We start from the raw sequence: 18,323 nt of genomic DNA, 5'->3' as shown, positions 1-18,323 counted from the left end.
CTTAGTGAGAGACAGGATATGTCTCCTTGAGATCTATTTTATGATCCAGCCATTAAAATAGAGACCAGCAGTTGCAGGTTACCGGAGGCTTGAGTTTGCAATTAGTTTGGAAGTTAGTAAAGCCCTGTATTCTCATTTCTATAATTAAGTCACGTCTAAAGAGCAGAGCTGAAGTTTTTTGCAACTTTTTAATTTAAAAAAAATGTAACTTTTTTTTTAAACAAGTGCAGCAGTACACTCAGAACTGTCCTCGCTGGGATAAGCTGAACTTATTTGACCGATTTTAAATTGGAGACACTTTACATAATCTATTCATGCACCACCAGTGATACAAGAGTTAATGTCAGTAGGCAAGTTCCCCATTATCTTAGCATTTTCAATTAAATACACCAAATTGCCAATGGCATGTGGTATAAAGTATAGCTACAATAATGTTGGACGAGCTGCAATTACATTGATTTACTCTAAACTATGTTCAGTTCATTGGGTAGAAAAAAAGGAGATTGGAGTTTAAGAATTTCACTGGTGTAATAAATTCTGTATATTGCTACCATGTTAGAGCAACAAGGCTGTTAATTTAAAATTAAATAAAACCCTTCTGTCTTCCACATTGATGGAAGACAAAAGATTATGGGAAAGTTCTTTTTAAGGTGATAGGAGGAAAAGTTCAGCAGCATCCATCATGGCTTCCAGGCCTGCTGGGATAGGAGGGAGGGACATAAAGGTGTCAACACTAGAGTTGTCTCAGTAGTAAATCACCATTAGTGGAGCTAGCACAGGAATGGCAAACCAAAGCAGCTGTTAGTTGTGCAGTGTTGGATCTCTCAATGTTGTGTTAAGACAAGTTCCCTTCTCATGACCTTGCTTTCCAACGCTGTTTTTACACCACCATCATCTCCCTCCTTAGCCTTATGACCTGAATGTGGCTGGGTTTTTTTTAAAATTGCTGATTAAAGCTGAAAAATTTAAGGACTGCGGAGTCTGGAGGCTCGAACTGTTCTAACATCACGGGCTGGATTTTTTTGACAGCTGTTTGGTGATGTTCTTTTCTTTATATGTCTGTGGTGACATACTCTGGCCATTTTTTCATATCAAGATTGAGACATTTTCTGTGATTTTTAGTGAGAAACACAGCTGCTGTTATTGTATCTGATTCATTTCCTTCTAATGCATAAAGCTTAAAGCAGAAATCCTTTCTTATGAATTAAAAGTTTGCCTACTTGAAAGCAGAAGTTTTATATTAGCATCTGTAAGATCTATGATTGTGTGTTAAACTAATTTAACTCAATTAAATTTACAAACTTGTATATATTTTGGCTTTGATCTGCTGTGCATTGTGTAGATGACTAAAATGTAAGCCTTCTGAGAAGTTTGCCTTTTTTCTATTCCTACCTGTAAGGTTTCTCCACCCTCCCCCTAAATTCAGAGTCCACAGTAGGAAGGAAAACAATTAGAGATCAAGGTCTTTAGTAGAAATGTTTTGGGCAGTGAAGCCCCATGGCTGTGGATGTACATGTTCGCCTCTGATGTCAGCCGTTTGAACCTGGCAAGAAATCTGCAAGTGTGTCAACACTGGGATTGAGGGGAAATTAGAGGGAGGATTATCTTGCATATTGTTTATACTGTTCAGTAATAGTTATGCAGACCACTAAGTAAGTCTCTTACTTATCTGGCTTCAGGTTAGGCAGTACGTTAAGTTGGGGGAAAAGCAATAAGGTGATACTCTTAACTAGTGCTCAATTGGATTATTAATTACATTATTAATTTACCATGCAATTTGTGTAATATTTAAATATGCCTTTCCAGAATGCAATTTTACCTGATTTAAGATACTGAAATTCTATTCTATTCTGTTCTTTTAAGAAGCATGTATTCAAATAATGCTAGAATACAGACCTTTTTCAACTTGCCTTCCTGACTTCAAATCAGAACTGCAGCTTCATGTCTCCGTATCTAAATTCAGGGCCATCTGTTACAGCAGCAGTATCAATTCTGTTATTAGAACAAGTGGCTATAACATACTGCCAGTTCTTTAAGTTACAGCATGAGTGGATGAATTAACAAGAAGTTGCTATTGTTTTGACTTAAACTATCAGCTGTTCATCAACACTCAGCTATTTTGGATAATGATATAACCAACATTGACCCACTGTTGAACTAAAGATCAAATTTTCTAAAAGACGTGATCTACATTTTTAAGGTATATTGGTGAATTTTGAACATGTATAAGGAAAACTGAATGATACCATTCGTTTACCGCAGTAACCTAAGATTTGCATTCTAGCTTGCCAAAAGACCAAGTCTGCTCACTCTTGTTCACAGGGAAGCACTTCCACAACACTAAAGAGCACCATCTAGTGGGGTAAATGAGAAGTTATTTCAGCCCTCATGTATGGGAGGCTATGTGACTGGGAAGAGAAGAAAAATAACCAAAAATTAAGCCAATGAGTTTTTATTTTCTTGTCAACTTTCATCTTAAAGTTTAGGAGCTGACAAGTGTTTGAAGGGCCTTTATCCGAAACGTCAATTTTGCTGCTCCTCTGCTGCCTGAACTGCTGTGCTGTTCCAGCGCCACTAATCCAAAATCTGGTTTCCAGCATCTGCAGTCATTGTTTATACCCAGTGTTGTACCAAGCACCCTTTATCAAAAACCATGCAAACTGAAGAACAGTCACCACTGGAAGTTGGCTAAATCCTGTGTTCTTGATTAGTGTAAATGTTGAGACAGTCCAGGCTATATCATGGAGAAAAGAAAAGCGTATGACATCTCTCCTCTACAAACTATAAAGTATGAATGAGTGTGTATCTCACCATCACTATTAGCACTGCTGCCTCACTGTAACAGGGGCCCAGGTTTGAATCCAGCTTTGGGTGACTGTCAGTGTGGAGTTCTCCCTGTGTCTGCATGGGTTTCCTCTGGATGCTCCCGTTTCCTCCCACAGTCTAAAGAAGTGTACGTCAGTTGTTTTGGCCGTGCTAAGTTACCCGGTAGTATCCAGGAATGTGCAGGCTGGGTGGGTTTGCCATGAGAAATGTGGGGTTATGTGGATAGGATGGGAGAGCTCGGTCTGGGTGGGATGCTGTTCAGAGGGTTGGTGCAGACTTGATGGGCCAAATGGCCTGTTTCTGCATGTTTGTAATTTCAAAATCGGTCGGGAGAAAATTGATCAGAATAGACTAAATTTAAGAGAATGGATTTGTTTAGATGGATCACATGATTAGTGTGATTGTGTGATCTGAGCATAGTGCAGTCACTTAGTGAGCCACGCCTTTTGGAGCCACACCTCTTTTTTTGAAAGAAATGTTTTGGCTATATAGCATTCAGGCTATTACTCAGAGCATTCTACAGTTAGGCAGATCAGGGTAAAAGTCCATCTGGTACTGTATTCTGAAGATAGGAATGAGCTGCAATAAGTTCAATAAGGAGTGAGGGCATTTCATTTGTAATGTGGGTTGGCCTCCTGCAATCTGAGTCTGCAACTCCGACTAGAGCCGTATGGCCAAGTGAGAATGACTCTTCCATGTTGCATTCTGAGACTTTGGCTATAAGTACTGCCATCAAGTTCAATGTTAAATGTTCTGTTCTAGCCAATGCTGCCTTAAGCCTGATAACTGTGTAGCATAACTTTCCAAAGATAGATTTTAAATTGGCTGCTATGTCACTCAACTGATGTAAACTTACTATGTGCATGAACCCAAACAAACTGTAAAATTAACTTCTACAGCCAAAGTAATCAGAAAAGAGCTCTGAAACTGCCTCACGTTACATTTTGCAAATAACTTCAATTGTGAAAGAAGAAAACAAATTGTGGCGATTGGTAAAGAAAAGCTACTTTCTGAATGTGAATTTTTTACTATCAAGGTGAAAGGTCAAACTAAACTTTCAGCCCACTTTGTCCTGTACCATCAGTGAAATCCCCTAATGGCTTATCCAATTGTGGCGACCAGGAAATCCAGAAGGATTTGAACATGTCTGATTTGACCAGAACCACAATGCAATCCAGTGAACACACATTTGTTCATTTAAAACCTGTATAGAAACTATGTAAAGGGATGCAAGGACCTTAACTGCAGTTGTAGTGGAATGTCATGAAGTTGTGTGACCCATGAGATAAGGTCATTGGGTTATCGCTGCTACAGTTTCCCAAGGAAAATGTTGATGGTCCATCTTACCATTTTAAGGTGGGTCGCCAATCTATCCAGTGGGAACAATTGAACTGAATAAAGCAACCGAGACAAAACGCTGTTTATAAAACGCCTGAAAATCCAGATTTAAAAATAGTTGATCTGATGAAAGTAGGACCATTTTTAGGAGCAGTCTATATCAAAAATGTCTGAAGTCTGCCATCATTTGAAAATTCATAAACCTGTAGGAAAAAGCCATCTGACTTGCAATTTTTTAAACCAATACTGTTATGAATGCTGTTCAGAATGAGAGCAGGAGGGAAAGACTGAAGACCTAATTGCACAATAACTTTTTTAAATTAAATGCATACTTGGGTGTGGGCATCACTGGTTAGGCCAGTGTTTATTGCCCATGTTAACTGTCCCTGCGCATGTGGTGAGCTGCCAAGAGTTGAATAGCTTGCTAGACCATTTCTGAAGGTGGTTCAGTGTCAATTCCATTATTGTGGCTCTTGAGTCACATGTAGGTGAGGCAGAGCAAGGTGCCTTCCCCAAAGAACATTAATGTATCTGGTGAGGTTTTACAACAATCATGTATTTTATTCCAGATGCTTCAATTAAATGTAATATGTCTAGTAGCTGTGGTTGGATTCGAACATGTCTCTGACTTTGTTCTGCAACGTCCATCACAAATCCCTCCAAAAACTGGGAAAGGATGTACAGTTTGTATGACAATTTAATAGCCAAAATAGATTTTGGAAGGAATGACCAAATGCCATTATTCAATGGGAGAGAGAATCTTATTGGTGAGCATAATACCAAACGTGCAAGCAAAATAATGAGCTTTGTTGCTTCAAGTTTTTCCAAACCTGATCTGCAGCAACTCTTGAAGCTCAGTTGAATAACACAGCATTGTTTACTGGGTTCCACAATCCACTTGTTGAATTCCTGTGGACCAAGTAAACTGCTCAAAGTATTAACTCCAGTGGAGAGACTGATTAACAATCAAGAATGATTGGTTAATTAGAAACATATTCATGGGACTCTTTGACATCTTCAGAATAAAGAGGATAGATGTATCTTGGTAAACATTGGGAATTGAGAGACTGTTAGTGATTTAATATCAGAGGATCCTTTGCCTGAAAGCACGAGGAGTCCTATCAACCCAAGAAAAAGAGCTATTGCATGATACAATTCCTCAAAGGTACATGGTTCCCATCCTAATAGAATTTTGGGCCAACGTTTCAACCTCCTTTGGGGCCCTAGATACCTTCCTTAATATCTGTGCATAAAAAGATTGGGTAGTTAGTTTAGCAGCTCACTGCAACTCACCGCCATCTTCTCAAGGGAATCTAAGGATAAGCAATAAACTGGTAGCCAATCAGCAACACAAATGATTTTTTTATTTAAAAACTAAAGAAGCTTCCTGAGCTGTTCAAATAGCATTTAAATCAGATTTGTCTTTTGCCACATGATTGCTCAAGGTAGAACATTATTTTGAGGCATTTGGAGGAGTGCATTGTGATCCAACAGTGAAGAAATAAAAAGCAATCTACCTTTTTTAAAAATCACTTCCTTGACTGACTTTCAGATTAGTTAGGATGACTGACCAGTTGGGCTCATTCTCAAACTGACCACTAGGTAGAGCTCTGTGCAGACTGGGAATGCTGTACAGACCAGGGGGAAAGATGCAAACTACTACATGTCTCTGTGAAATGGAAAAATCTAGTCTTGGAACTAGAGGAATCACCTGAGACCTGGCAGGGGAGCCAGGCTGGTGGGAGAGGGGTGGTGTGATATTGTCAGAAATCTTGATCAGTTTTTCATTAACGGCTTTGTTTGCTTTGTAGATTTTAGTGCTTTTCCCTGTAATTGAAACTTTTTTCCTGCTTCTCTACTCATTCCTTCTCTCAAAAAAAAATATTTGAGGCTCAGTTGGTTAAGAGGGGATGTAGTAAGGTTTTTAAAACTTGAAAGTGTTCAGAAAAGATTTACAAGGATACTGCCAGGATTGGAGGGTCGGAGTTATAGGCAGAGGTTGAATAGGCTGGGGCTTTTCTCCCTGGAGTGTTGAAGGCTGAGGAGTTTATAAAACCTCATTAAAGAGGTTTATAAAATCATGAGGGTCATGGATAGGATGATTAGCCAGATTCTGGATTAGAGTGGTGCTGGAAGAGCACAGCAGTTCAGGCAGCATCCGAGGAGCAGTAAAATCGATGTTTCGAGCAGAAGCCCTTCTAGGGGAGTGTAAAACTAATCAGCATAGGTTTAAGTTGAGGGGGGTAACCTCAGTTTTTAGGGTCTGTTCAGTGCTGCATATTTCTGACTGATTCTAGTCACTTCTCGAATTTCAAGCCTTTATTGGCAGAAGGCACAGCTCCTTGATTGGAAGAATGGATTTTGAGAGGCACGGTGAGTGTGCTTCTATAACAGCCTTAATCTAAACCGCCCAAGAGAAGCATGAAACAGTGGACAGATATTGGGGCAGATTACCAAGCATTGTAAAGGAGGAACATATATTAGCAAATTAGAGATTTAAGCAGGAAAATCCAGGGCTTTTGGCTCACCGGTGAAGGCACACCCAACAATGGTGGAAGAATTGAAATCTGAAAAATCAAGAGACTCTTAATTAGAGGAATCGAGATCTTGGAGTGATGTAGGTGAAGCCAATTTGAAAACCATGTTTTTGAACCATGGGTCTTAAAATTTGAGCTCTCGTAGGTCTGTGCCGTTGGGAGTGATGGATGAAAGTGATTTAATGCAAGTAGTCATGTTCTAGATGACAGCATGTTTACCAAGGTTAAAATGTCAAGAACCAGCTAGGACTGGATTAGAATGGTTGTTGAGTTAATAACTGCATGGATGAGGGCTTCTGTGGTGGATGAGCACAGGTGGCTGACATTGGAAGTGAGAATGAGTAATCTTGAAGATATGAATAGATATTCAGAAGCTAACGTCTGCATCAAACAGGGCACCAAGTTTATGAACAATCTACTTCAACTGCAGTATATCCCCTCTGAGATCGGCAGTGAAAGTAAATAATGGCTTCAGGCCTCCCAACATTTGTAGAGTCTAGATTTGTTATGTTGTGATTCAGATTTTAGGCTGAGCGCTTCTGGTTTAATACATCAGGAGCTAATGAAAATCAGTCAGCTCAGGTGAATGGAACTTGGTACCAGTTAGGATACTGGTGGGAGCATTCTGGATCCGCTCCTATCTGAGGATGGGGGGGGGGGGGGGGGGGGGAGGGGGGGAGGACAGCCAGGAGAGCACTGAATAAAGACATGAAAGAGGGGTGGGCTAATTGAGGCAATGTGGAAACTTGGTCAAGTGTTACAGCTGTGTGTGAGACCTGGGAGAAGGATGAAAACAATGAATGAAGATTTCTTGTTCCTTGTACTCTACAGTGAATAACAGTTTTGTTTTAAGTGCAAAGCAGCAACTGTTGCCATAATCTGGCACCATTTTGAAGAGTTTAAGAATAAAATGATGTAACTGAAAGAGTGTCCATCTTTGTTCCATTGCCTCCACCATGGGTCCTGAGCCAGCTCACCAATGACAGCTATTCCACACCCACCAGTGTCAGTCATCACTCTTCAGATGCTATCTCTTCTCTGGTCCTGCCTCACCGATGGGTTGCTGATGCCATGCCCCATCCTGGACCCACACCCTCTCTGCTAACCAGGAACCTCACCGCTTACCAGGAGCCCCTGCTGCGGGCCTACCGCAACCATGGAAGTGACTGGGAATTTATCATGGAGAGCACAGAATAACTTTAATCTTTAACTGAAGAAAATTTAAGATTTCTCTGGAAGTAGATATCCAAAAAGTTGTGTCACAATCTGAAGGAAGGACTGAGAGAAACGTAACCCTATTGACCTTGTCTGGGGGCTAATTCCAAAATTTGGGAGTTCTGTCTCGCAGACTAGTCCAGCAACAGCCTGACACATTTGCAGTCATGAAGTTTAGCCATTGCACTCAGCCACCCTGGGCAGCAACATCTGCGCGTGTCCTGTCCCTCTGGCAGGTTAGACCCAATAGAGGTGACAGAACAGTGGTATTCAGTCAGAGTGGAATTGCCCTGGAAGACTTCAACATTGGTCCTGCACCAGAGACCACCAGGTCAAACATGGGCAAGGAAGCTATCTGTAGATTACCTCAACTCCCCAGGTTGATATATTGTTGAACACCACTTGGAGGAGGCACAAAGCCTAGCAAGATTATAGAATGTGCTCTGGGGGCTTCAGTATCCATCACCAGAAGTGCCATGTTTGGCAATACCACTAGTGTCTGAATTGGTTGGGTCATATGCGCATTGCTGCTAGACTGGATGTGTGGCAAGTGGTGAGGGAACCAACAAGAGGGAAAAACCATTTCTTGACCTCATCCCTTCAACCTGCCTACTGCAGATGTATCTGACTTTGACGACAGTATCACTAAGAGTGACCACAGCACACTTGCGGAGACAAAGTCCCACTTTCACACTGAGAATGTTGTCCATCGCGTTGTGTGGCATTATCACTCTGCTAAATGGGACAGACCACTCCACTGGAATCCAGGAAGCAGTGGACCATCAGCAGCAGGTGAATCAGTCTGCAATACAATCTGCAACTTCACAACCTGGCATATCCCCTGCTCTACACAATAGAGGTGGAGACTGTTTTCTAACCCAGGCTAGGCTTCAGAAATCTGAAGCACAGAATTGAGTCCTGGTTCAGGAATCTGTTAAGGTTAACGTGCATATTCAGTTAGCAGTTAAGAAGGCCAATGCAATGTTAGCATTCATTTCAAGAGGGCTAGAAAACAAGAGCAGAAATGTACTGAAAGACTCTGGTCAGACTACGTTTCGAATATTTGTGAGTAGTTTTGGTCTCTGGATCTAAGGCTGGATCTGGTTTTGGAGGGGTCCAGAGGAGGTACACAAGAATGCTACTGGCGATGAAGGGCTTGTCCTATGAGGAGTGGTTGAGAATTCTGGGTCTGTACTCTATTTTAGAGGTATAAGGATGAAGAGGATCTCATTGAAACTTAAGAGTACTGAGAGGCTCAGACAGAGTGGACATGGAGATGATTTTCTACTGGTCGGAAAGACTAGCATCCAAAGACAGCCTCCGAGTGAAGGGACGAACCTTTAGAACTGAAATGAGCAGAAATTGCTTCAGTCAGAGGGTGGCGACTGTGTGGAACTCGTTGCTATGGAGGCCAAGTCATTGAGTGGATTTAAGACCGAGGTAGGTTCATAATTAGTAAGGGGGATCAAGGTTTACGGGGAGAAGGCACGTGAATGGTGTTGAGAAACATCAGCAGTGATTGAATGTTGGAACAAACTTGATGGGCTGAACGGCCTAAATATGCTCCTATATCTTATGGTCTAGCAATTGAAGTAATGTTTGCATTGTTTGGACATTGGTAATGGTAGATGCAAGACAGCATATTTTTAAAGTTGGGAAGACCAGGTGGAATTTGCACTGGTGTGAAATGGAAACAAGGTTACTATTGAAGGGTCTGTGGAGAAGGGACAGTGAAAATGTTCATTGTGGAGAAAATTACAAGTTAACCTGGTGAACGTCAAGACTGGCATGATTGAAAGTGCTATATATCCAGATTAGTATACTAGATGCTTGGATTTTTTTCTTAAACTGCCACACAGCACTGATCCAAGTGAAACTGGATGAAATCTGCGTTGAATCTGTAATCTTAAAACGAAATGACTATTCTAGTTATTGTGAAACCCAAACTCCAACTTGGAAATATGCTTGAAGCAGAAAGAAAACACGTAATAAGAGGTTTCTCCCATGTTGTGACCTTGAAAGTAAATGCAATGTGTGCAATTCAGATATTAAATTGGTCTAGTGTCAGCGCACTCATAATTTCAAGTGCGTGCAGCACATATTGAACAAGTATGTCTGTGAAAAGTCACAAGTGACTGGGTGTTATTTGACCATTACAGCCTGAGGTCATAGATTCTGCATTTAATTTCACCTTTTATATTTTGAGTAAAGTTTAAGTTTGCATGTTTCCTTGTATTTCTATATTAATTTTTTTTTACATCCCCTGCAAGCATTTCAAATATCCATCTGCAGCTCATCTTTTTGTGTTGCATAATTCTTGGTCCAGATTTTGGATAGCTTATTTTGTGGCTTATCAAATTAAGATGACCAGCAGTTACACTGAAAATGTATTCTACTTTTGAGAAATATTAAATGTGATGTTTGTAAGTTCAAGCTTAAATAGTGCTTTCACAGTAGTCACTTTTTCTAATCTTCTATCTTCAACAGAACTACCTATCCATGAGAATTGTGAATCCTATCTAAGGAGTTTACGATTGGCCAGTCTTCCCACAGCAATGATTGTGTTGTATAGCTGGCCCAAGAACATTCATGTCGTATGTCTACAACCTCATGGCCTCGGGTAGAAATGGACGGAGGTTAGGAGGATGACAAGATCTACGTTTACCAAGGTTAAGCAAGGTTCATGGGGTCATGACTGGGCCATTTATCAGTGATTCCATGTTAATGTGCTGACCCTGATGACCAGGACCCTGCTGTTTTTTATCCAGCATTTGCGCAATTGGCTGTTTGTTTAGCAGGTGCCTCTCTAGTTATGAAATACCAGGGGATTTTTTTTTGTGCATTTGAAACCGTGAACTAAGCAAAAGTATTTTGAATTATGGCTATTCAAGGTGGTTGGTTTGCTAATCTGTTACAGTATATGTTTAAAACAACATGCAAATATTATTAAGGGACTTTTTATCAAACATTTGTAAAACAATTTAAAGAGCCAAGTGCCTCCACTCAGTCTGCATATATTCTCAGAATAGAAGAAACTAATGGTTGATGTTCTGAGAATTATGTATAGTGCAGCAGTGTTGTATTATGCAGTCTTCATGGTTTTAGTTTGATTCACTTCTACATAAGAATGTGGACTGAACCAGCATGTAACTTAAATGCGGAATAAATCACTTAATCAGTGTACTTCCTGTACTCGAATAACTGCAATGTTAGCTGCTAATAAATCATTCCACCAGTGCCAGTGTTTCAGTCTTTATTGCGTGCAGTCTTGTTTTAAGAAATTAAGAAACCTATTATCTTTCACCGTGTATCTACATGATTCACGGTCTACTGCTTGAAATACACTTGCAATGTTTGTCAGGCTGCCCGTTCTTTAAATTATAATATTTACATTCCAAGATTTAACATAAATTAGCAGTTGCATTATGAAACTACAATGTATTTAAATAATTCATAGCCTAAAAGCAACAGTTTAAGATTACAAATACAGAAGTTTCTTTACAGAATTAATGAAAACATAACATACATCATTTGTTAAACAGTTTGACTTGTGTCACTGTGTGGGGAGAAAAGAATTATAATAATAGTCTGTGCAGGAAAATGTTTTCAACTGCACAATCTAGATAAACTTACATTTGTGAAAATCATCACAAAACTTCTGGGTTTTTTTTAATGAGCCTCCTACCAAGTTGTCTTCTTGAAGGCTATTGTGTAATTTTTGGTATACTGTGTGTACAATATCTGTAGACACTATGCAAATCCAAATGTTGGTTATTGATATGTTAAACTACAGAGTTCCTGTGCGTTGTGAATATAGGTCATATGTTGTATGGGAATGGTGTGAATTTTGTGGGCAAGTTGTCCACTGGATACAGCAGGGGATTGGTTTTCATTGTAGGAGGCCCATTTAAAAGTTCCCAGTCACAAGCCCTGACTAGCTCCACTGTGAAGATCTTGAGGAGAATCTTAGCAAACTCTTTGCCCACACAACTCCTGGATCCTCCTCCAAAAGGAATGTAGCTGAATTTGCAGGATTCATTTTCTGAGCAGCCCTCCATGAAGCGATCGGGGTTAAACTCTTCTTTCTTTGAGAAATTTGTCGCTACATCATGTGTGTCACAAATACTGTAAATAACATTCCAGCCTTTTGGTATCTGATATCCCTGGAAATAAATATTTTCAAAATTAAACTGGTTTTAACTACAGACAAGCACTTTGAATTCATGTATAAAGATTGAGTGCTTTGAGAAATAAATTGAAAGTTGTTATTTTGGTGGTGGGAGGATAAGTTACCTCTAAATGTTATGAACTTTCACAGGAAAATGTCTGGCATTGGTTGACTGACTGTTTTTACCACCTGGATAGAATGACTGCAGATGCTGGACACCAGAATCTGGATTAGTGGTGCTGGAAGATGATTGTATCCAGGTAATTCCTTTAACTCTAGCCTTGTTTTTGGAGTTGCACTTGCCCATTAGAAGTAGGTGACTTCCAAGAGGAGAAGCATAAAACTGATTGGGCCATCAGTTTAGGTAAGTTACAATCATGTAAATAGCCTTGTTTCTGTCTTTCCCAGTTTTTTTGACTTATTAATTTTAAATCGATATCAATCCCCTTCCCCCTAACACATATGCACTCAAAAATGCAGAGATATCTAAGATGCTAACATTCCCGGTCTCTCTTCATACCTGAATCACTCCTGTCCAGCTACTGTCCTTGCAAATCTGTTCTGCACCCTCACTAGAGTTACAGTATTTTTCTTATTGACTGGTGACCTAAGGTTATATGCAACTCTGTCATAACCTCCCTTGATTGTATTTGCTTCCTTGACAACCAGGCATCTTCAGCCCCTTAACTCTGGATGGGCTAATTGATGAGTACTAAATTGTAACGCAATGTCTCTACGTTTAAACTCCATCTTAACTATAAAGATTTTGTATTATTTTCAAACAGAAATAATGAGAACAACAGCTCTGCAGCTATAGATTTACCAACCTGCAAGTTCTGTAAAATCAAAAGATGTTATTAAATGTATCAAAGTTTTACTTTAACGTAATTGTCGCAAAGGTGTTATTATAGGTTATAAGCATTGGTTTGACTCTTAATTTCAGCTTACGTTTAGCACGAAGGTTTTTAGGGCCACCCGGAATCCCCCAGGAACTGGCGGACTGAGCCGAAGAGTTTCTTTGATAACGCTTCCGGTATATTTAAGTTGTTCCAGTAGTTCTATGCTGATGTGTCTGATCTCAGAGCCGTCGCTGCTCAGTAATCCCTGCAAATCCATGGAGAAGTCACATGTCAATCGAAAAAAAAAGAAACCGCTACTCAGGATACTACCGCTGGAGCCTCCTTAAACCCGAGCAAACTCTGACGAACCTGTGAATGTAACCTCACCTGCTCTTGCAGCTCCCTCCTGACTTTGTGTAACACCTCCGGGTGAAGAGCCAGGAAGGTGACCAGGGAGGTGGCGGTACTGGCAGTCGTCTCGTATCCTCCAAATAACAACTCGGTAGCAGATTCCTTCAGCTCCTGTTCAGCAACAATAATAAACACCCATGAGACACCTGGTAAACCGCGCCTCCACTTACACTGAAGAGACTGCCAGAAAGCGCTGCGGGATTCGGCTACAAATGGTGCAAACCACAGGAATCCTCACTGTTTTAAATCAACCCGTAATTGCATTTTTTTTCTTCCAAACACGAAACGGTGAGGTTTGTTCAACTGAGGTGGGAAAGTCGGAGTGGCACTTGCTTTTGCCCTGTGTATCGGTGTTGGAGTTATCGTTAAGGGGCAGTATTGGTAGGGTGGGGGACTGTATAGGGCTGTATTCTGGGTCAGTATTCGGGTCGAGGGTGGGAATAGCGGGAAAGGGGGATGGCTCTGTGCTCTGCAATAGAGCCTGTGGTCTGGGGCAGTGTCTATATTCTGGGATTAGTGTTCAGGGGTAAAGTCTGTGTAGGATACAGTCTGTGTTCTGGGGTAGTGTCTCTATATACTGAGATTAGTGTTCAAGAGGGAGTGAGGGTCTGTGTTCTGGGGGTAGTGTCTATATTCTGGGATTAATGTTCGGGAGGAAGGGAGGGTCTGTGTTCTGGGGTAGTGTCTATATTCTGGGATTAGTGTTCAGGAGGGTCTGTGTTCTGGACTCGGCGATACGGGACAGAGGCTGTCACTAGACCAAAGATAAAATACTGAAAGAACTGCGGCTGCTGGAAATCTGAAATTAAAAAAGAGTGCTGGAAAATCTGGTAGCCTCTGTGGAGAGAAGTCCGAGTTAACGTTTCAAATCCAGTGCCCCTTCCTCAGTGAGGGGCTGTCTCTGTGTACCTGTAAACGCAGCGGCTGCTCGCTCTGTTCTGAGTGCTCGATCAGAAGTTGCAGAGCATCTTTCAACTGCCCGCTGGAATCGCGTCTCGCCACCTTTTTCCTGATGTTCTCCTCGATTTTCGCGTGGATCACATTCCTCGCCTTCAGCCCCTGTCACCAAATAACGGCACGGTCACTGTTAGCGCACCGTTGGAGAGAGGGTACCCCCCCCCCCCCCCCTCCAGACCTCCCGGTAACTAAACCTTGCACTTCTCCGGGCCCCGTCTAATCTTTCGTAGACCTATTTCTAACTAATCGTCCTCCGGGGTCCCTTACCCGGTATAAACCGCTGAACGGTACATCGATGGGCAGGGAGAAGAGATTACGGATCATTTCCTCAAAGGCCTGGATGAGTTCCCGTTGAGTCTGCGGGCTGGTGTTCGCGGGTTCGAAGCCGAGCAGAATCCGCATCGCGATGCCGAACATGAGGCGCTTCATTTCGGGGTAGACGAGCACACAGGAGCCGCTGTCCAGCCACCGCCGGACGCCGGCCCGGACCTCCTCCCCCATCACTGGGATGTAATTCTGCAGAGCTTCCCTCGAGAAAGCTTTCAAGATCACCTGGAATTAAAGCGAATTAGTGAATGTGATGTCTGCATTGCATTGCAAACCATTTGCTCCATTATAAAGAGCCACTTTTCAGATGGCTGCAATGAGCACTTTTGACCCCAACCACTGTTCGTATCTGGGCTTCTCCGATCGTGGGTGGTGCAAATTATCGTGGGATTCCCTGTCCAATAATATTGGAGTTGCTCGCATGGTGGTTTCTCTCAGTGTAGTGGCTTACCCTCTTTCTGTGTTTGTGCTCCGAGTGGTGTAGGTTGGACAGGCAGCTGGCCCCCAGGATGGTCCGTACTGAGGCAGGCCATTGCACCGAGACCAGCTTGTGCTCCCCCAGTAAGATCTGCTTCACGTTCTCCGCTCCCATGACCCGCACCGTCGGGTTCCCGAACAGATGGGTCTTGTAGACGTAGCCGTACTTACGCACTTTCATTTTCAGGAACTTGTATCTCTGTAAGTAATGAATACACGTTTATCGGCTCGGCGCGGGGTTTGGGAGCGGCTGGTGGGAGATTGGTGTCTAGTTTTTTTTTGCTGGATAACTATTGGGATTGCTTAACTAGTGAGGAGACAAAACCCCAGAACGTTACAAACTGCCTCTCGAACACAAGAGACAGAAAGCGAATCAAAATTCGAACGAGGTTAACCTGACGCACCGTGTGAAATCAATCAATTTGGCAGCCATTCAAGCAAGACAAATAACTGGGGTTTTTATTTTGCAATGATGCTCTCTGTTAAATTCCTCTGTTTCTATTAATGACAAAATAACTGTGCAAAATGATTGGAATAATCCCTCGGTGCTGTATAATTGTTGAGCCATTTGCTCTCACTCTCTCAAAAACAATTCCTTTTTGTTACAGAAATTCCCTCTCGCTGTTGTCGACTTTACTATTTACCCACTCGGTTTCTGCCAGTGAAGTTGGTGGTTGTTGTGGGTAGATTTGAGAAACTTGTCGACCTGCTGTAATAGGAAGTTAAGAGACGGTCTCACCTGCAGGACTAGGTGGAGGGTCTCTCCTAGAAAAGGCAGCCCCATGGAACCTGGGGGTAGGGGCTTTTCACAGGCAGGGTCCCTTCCACTGACACAGTAAACTTCCCACAACTTCACCGCGAACAGGAAGAGCGCCAAGGGCAGCACGAAAGTGCACAGGAAGGTAGCACAAAGTGTAACCAAGACCATTTTGGCAGCCAGCTAGCACTCAGTACAGCCCTGTGAACAGCAGCGGTCCTGCCGTGTTCTAAATGAAGCGAGTGACTCTCCCAAATGCTGACACTCCAGGTTCAAGCCTCCTTATAACTCCCCAGGTCCCCTGTCTCTCTTACCTTGGTCAGTTAAATTAGTTCACACAAAGTTCATCTTTCATTGTGTAGATTGTGCCATCCCTCTGACTCCGCCTGTTTCAGTGACGCTGGCCAAAAATCTTTAACCCATTGTTGGCCAGAAGGGATAGCACGAGTTAGATTTCTGACCGGCCTTCTCCCGTGGCTTAGGAAACTGTTAGTCATTTTTTTCTTAGCTGAGAAGGGAGGATGGGAAATTCCAGCTCGGAAATACGGGGTAAGCGATATCGGCCTTTACAATACAAAGTACCGAAGCGATATAAGTTCTTGCATAACCCATTTCAGTTGTTTTCATCTTTGCAACGTGCTGCAGGAACCGCAAGTTGGCAGCTCGCCTACAAAGTGTGGGTTCGCCTTCACGTTTGTACCCGGGATGTAATACATCGGGAAAATATTTGTTTAGGATGATGTCAAACGCTAACCTCCATCGCAATGAAACGCTTAATTGTGTGGAATTGTCATTTAGATCATAACGCTGTATCGTAATCCTTTCTCAGGGATGGTTAAGAATTTAATTCTGAACACTAAGTCACCTGAACCTGAGCCCTGCTTATCTCGAAGGTATAGTTCAAACATGACGGTTTAAAGGAGGCCTGTGGTGATTTCTGTAAGAATTGTGTGCTCTGATATCCAGGCTGCACCTGAGATTCACTGATGTGTTCGGGGCGAAGGTGCTGTTAGAAAGTTTTCTGTATGATTGGCTGGTGACAGGCGGCCTGAGGTTTGAAATGTTTCAGACCTATCCCGGGTGAGTTCCTGACCCCGCCAGTTCACGGTTAAAAGATTCTTGATATAAAGATGAATTTTGTAATTGTCATAAGGAGCCAAGCTTCGCATTGACGTGGCGCAGAGTTTGAGTGACAGGAAGCTAGCAGCCCAGCCCGGCGTTAACCTCCGGCTGCAGATTAAACCGCGCCTTCGGGAAACTCTGAGAAATAACGACGTCATCCAGAGGTGAATTCCTCAAATTATGATCCTGTGCAAGCCCTAGGTTCAAACCCAGGTCAGCCAGGCAAAGCGGTAGAAAAGCAAGGTTATATCAGAAAGTAAACACGGTCCGCCGTTGCCACCCACAGTTTTATAGGGACGGCGGCAGCAGCTATATCCCCGTGGAAAGTATGTGCGAGTTTACAGCTCGATGTGAAGACAGTGTATTGTAAAATGAAAGATATTGCATTACTGGAAATTTGCACTTAAAATACAACACGGCTGTCCCTTGTTTGAACCGCTGTGTTTGCAGAAATGTACTCCGATTGTTTTTACATTGTAACACGGCAGCAAATCCGTGAGTGAGCCGTTGAATCGATACAGTGCCCGGGTTATTCCAAATAAACACTCAAGTGTTTTGACACATCTGTACATCATGAAATAACGTTGGCCAGTTTCCTTTCGCCGTGTTATTAACTCCTTGCTGACCTGGTACTTTCTCCCAGGGCTGGCCACAGATGCATTCTTTGCTAACAGACGGAGTTTGCATTTTTTTTTAAATTGCGGAAAGTACTGGTAAAGCTCCAAATATCTCTCAGAATCTGCGGATGGAGGGCCGGTGTTGACTTTTCCAGTATGAAATTTTAGGGAAATTATTCCCACCGCTTCATTGCTTGGCCTGCCGCCAGTGTCATTGAAAGAAAGGGTGCTCTGGGCTCAGCTTCAAGTGGTTAATGGCAATGTATCCAGGGTTGTACGGTCAGCTGTCCACAAACAGGTGCTGCTCTTAATGCAAGTTTAAGTTTCAATCACTGAACGCTGCACAACGCCTTAGCCCTGTATTCAGAGGCGATGATAACATTCACAGCCACCACATTCCGGCCATTTACAATGCAAATTATAATTGTGTGCGGACAAATAAATAATGAATATTGCTAGCCGCAACCGCTGATGGAGAGGGAGGTATCAGTACTTAGAGCGCCATTCAGTTGCTAATTGTCGGTTTTGAGTTCCGTTTCAGCAAGAAATTGGCTCCTGTTCAAACTGGTTGCATGGCAGAGACAGCATCTTCCTGAACATCCACTCATTGTTAATCCTTAAATTACACCCACTAGTTATACCTTTCTGAACAAGCCATTGTTAAAACCAAATCAAACGTCATTATATTTCCCCATTCTGTGAATCTAATGATTGCAGTGGATGTGATTGAAT

At 42.2% G+C, this 18,323-nt stretch overlaps 2 protein-coding genes across 4 annotated transcripts in view; one reads left to right on the top strand and one right to left on the bottom strand.

Moving 5' to 3' along the window:
- Window positions 1-11,157, top strand: part of LOC140463572 (myoferlin-like) — a 231,721-nt gene extending 220,564 nt beyond the window's left edge. For both annotated transcript variants that reach the window (XM_072557752.1, XM_072557751.1), the window contains one exon: window positions 10,404-11,157. In XM_072557752.1, coding sequence (XP_072413853.1) covers window positions 10,404-10,439 — 36 coding nt within the window. In that variant the 3' untranslated portion in view covers window positions 10,440-11,157. The remainder of the gene's footprint in view (window positions 1-10,403) is intronic.
- On the bottom strand, window positions 11,157-16,228 carry cyp26a1 (cytochrome P450, family 26, subfamily A, polypeptide 1). 2 transcript variants are annotated; one of them, XM_072557759.1, is made up of 7 exons: window positions 16,167-16,228; window positions 15,070-15,294; window positions 14,559-14,843; window positions 14,244-14,393; window positions 13,311-13,445; window positions 13,033-13,188; window positions 11,157-12,079 (listed from the first exon to the last, which is right to left on the bottom strand). In XM_072557759.1, the coding sequence occupies exons 2-7, from the start codon at window positions 15,274-15,276 to the stop codon at window positions 11,735-11,737; spliced, it is 1,278 nt and encodes a 425-aa protein (XP_072413860.1). In that variant the 5' UTR covers window positions 15,277-15,294; window positions 16,167-16,228; the 3' UTR covers window positions 11,157-11,734. The 2 variants fall into 2 exon arrangements, with proteins under 2 accessions (XP_072413860.1, XP_072413859.1); XM_072557758.1 differs by lacking the exon at window positions 16,167-16,228 and adding an exon at window positions 15,835-16,138.
- Between the last annotated feature and the right edge of the window lie 2,095 nt (window positions 16,229-18,323).

This window comes from Chiloscyllium punctatum, chromosome 38 (genome assembly GCF_047496795.1).
Source record: "Chiloscyllium punctatum isolate Juve2018m chromosome 38, sChiPun1.3, whole genome shotgun sequence".
Taxonomy (NCBI): Eukaryota; Metazoa; Chordata; class Chondrichthyes; order Orectolobiformes; family Hemiscylliidae; genus Chiloscyllium; species Chiloscyllium punctatum.
The sequence above is the reverse complement of the archived record's forward strand: the minus strand, read 5'-3'. Positions and strand labels throughout refer to the sequence as shown.

Coding starts and splice junctions, on each gene's coding strand:
- cyp26a1 (XM_072557758.1), bottom strand. CDS start 16,023: ATGGTCTTGGTTACACTTTGTGCTACCTTCCTGTGCACTTTCGTGCTG. Junction 14,844..15,069: donor AGCACAAACACAGAAAGAGG/GTAAGCCACTAC, acceptor CTTTAATTCCAG/GTGATCTTGAAAGCTTTCTC. Junction 12,080..13,032: donor TAAAAACCTTCGTGCTAAAC/GTAAGCTGAAAT, acceptor ATTTATTTCCAG/GGATATCAGATACCAAAAGG.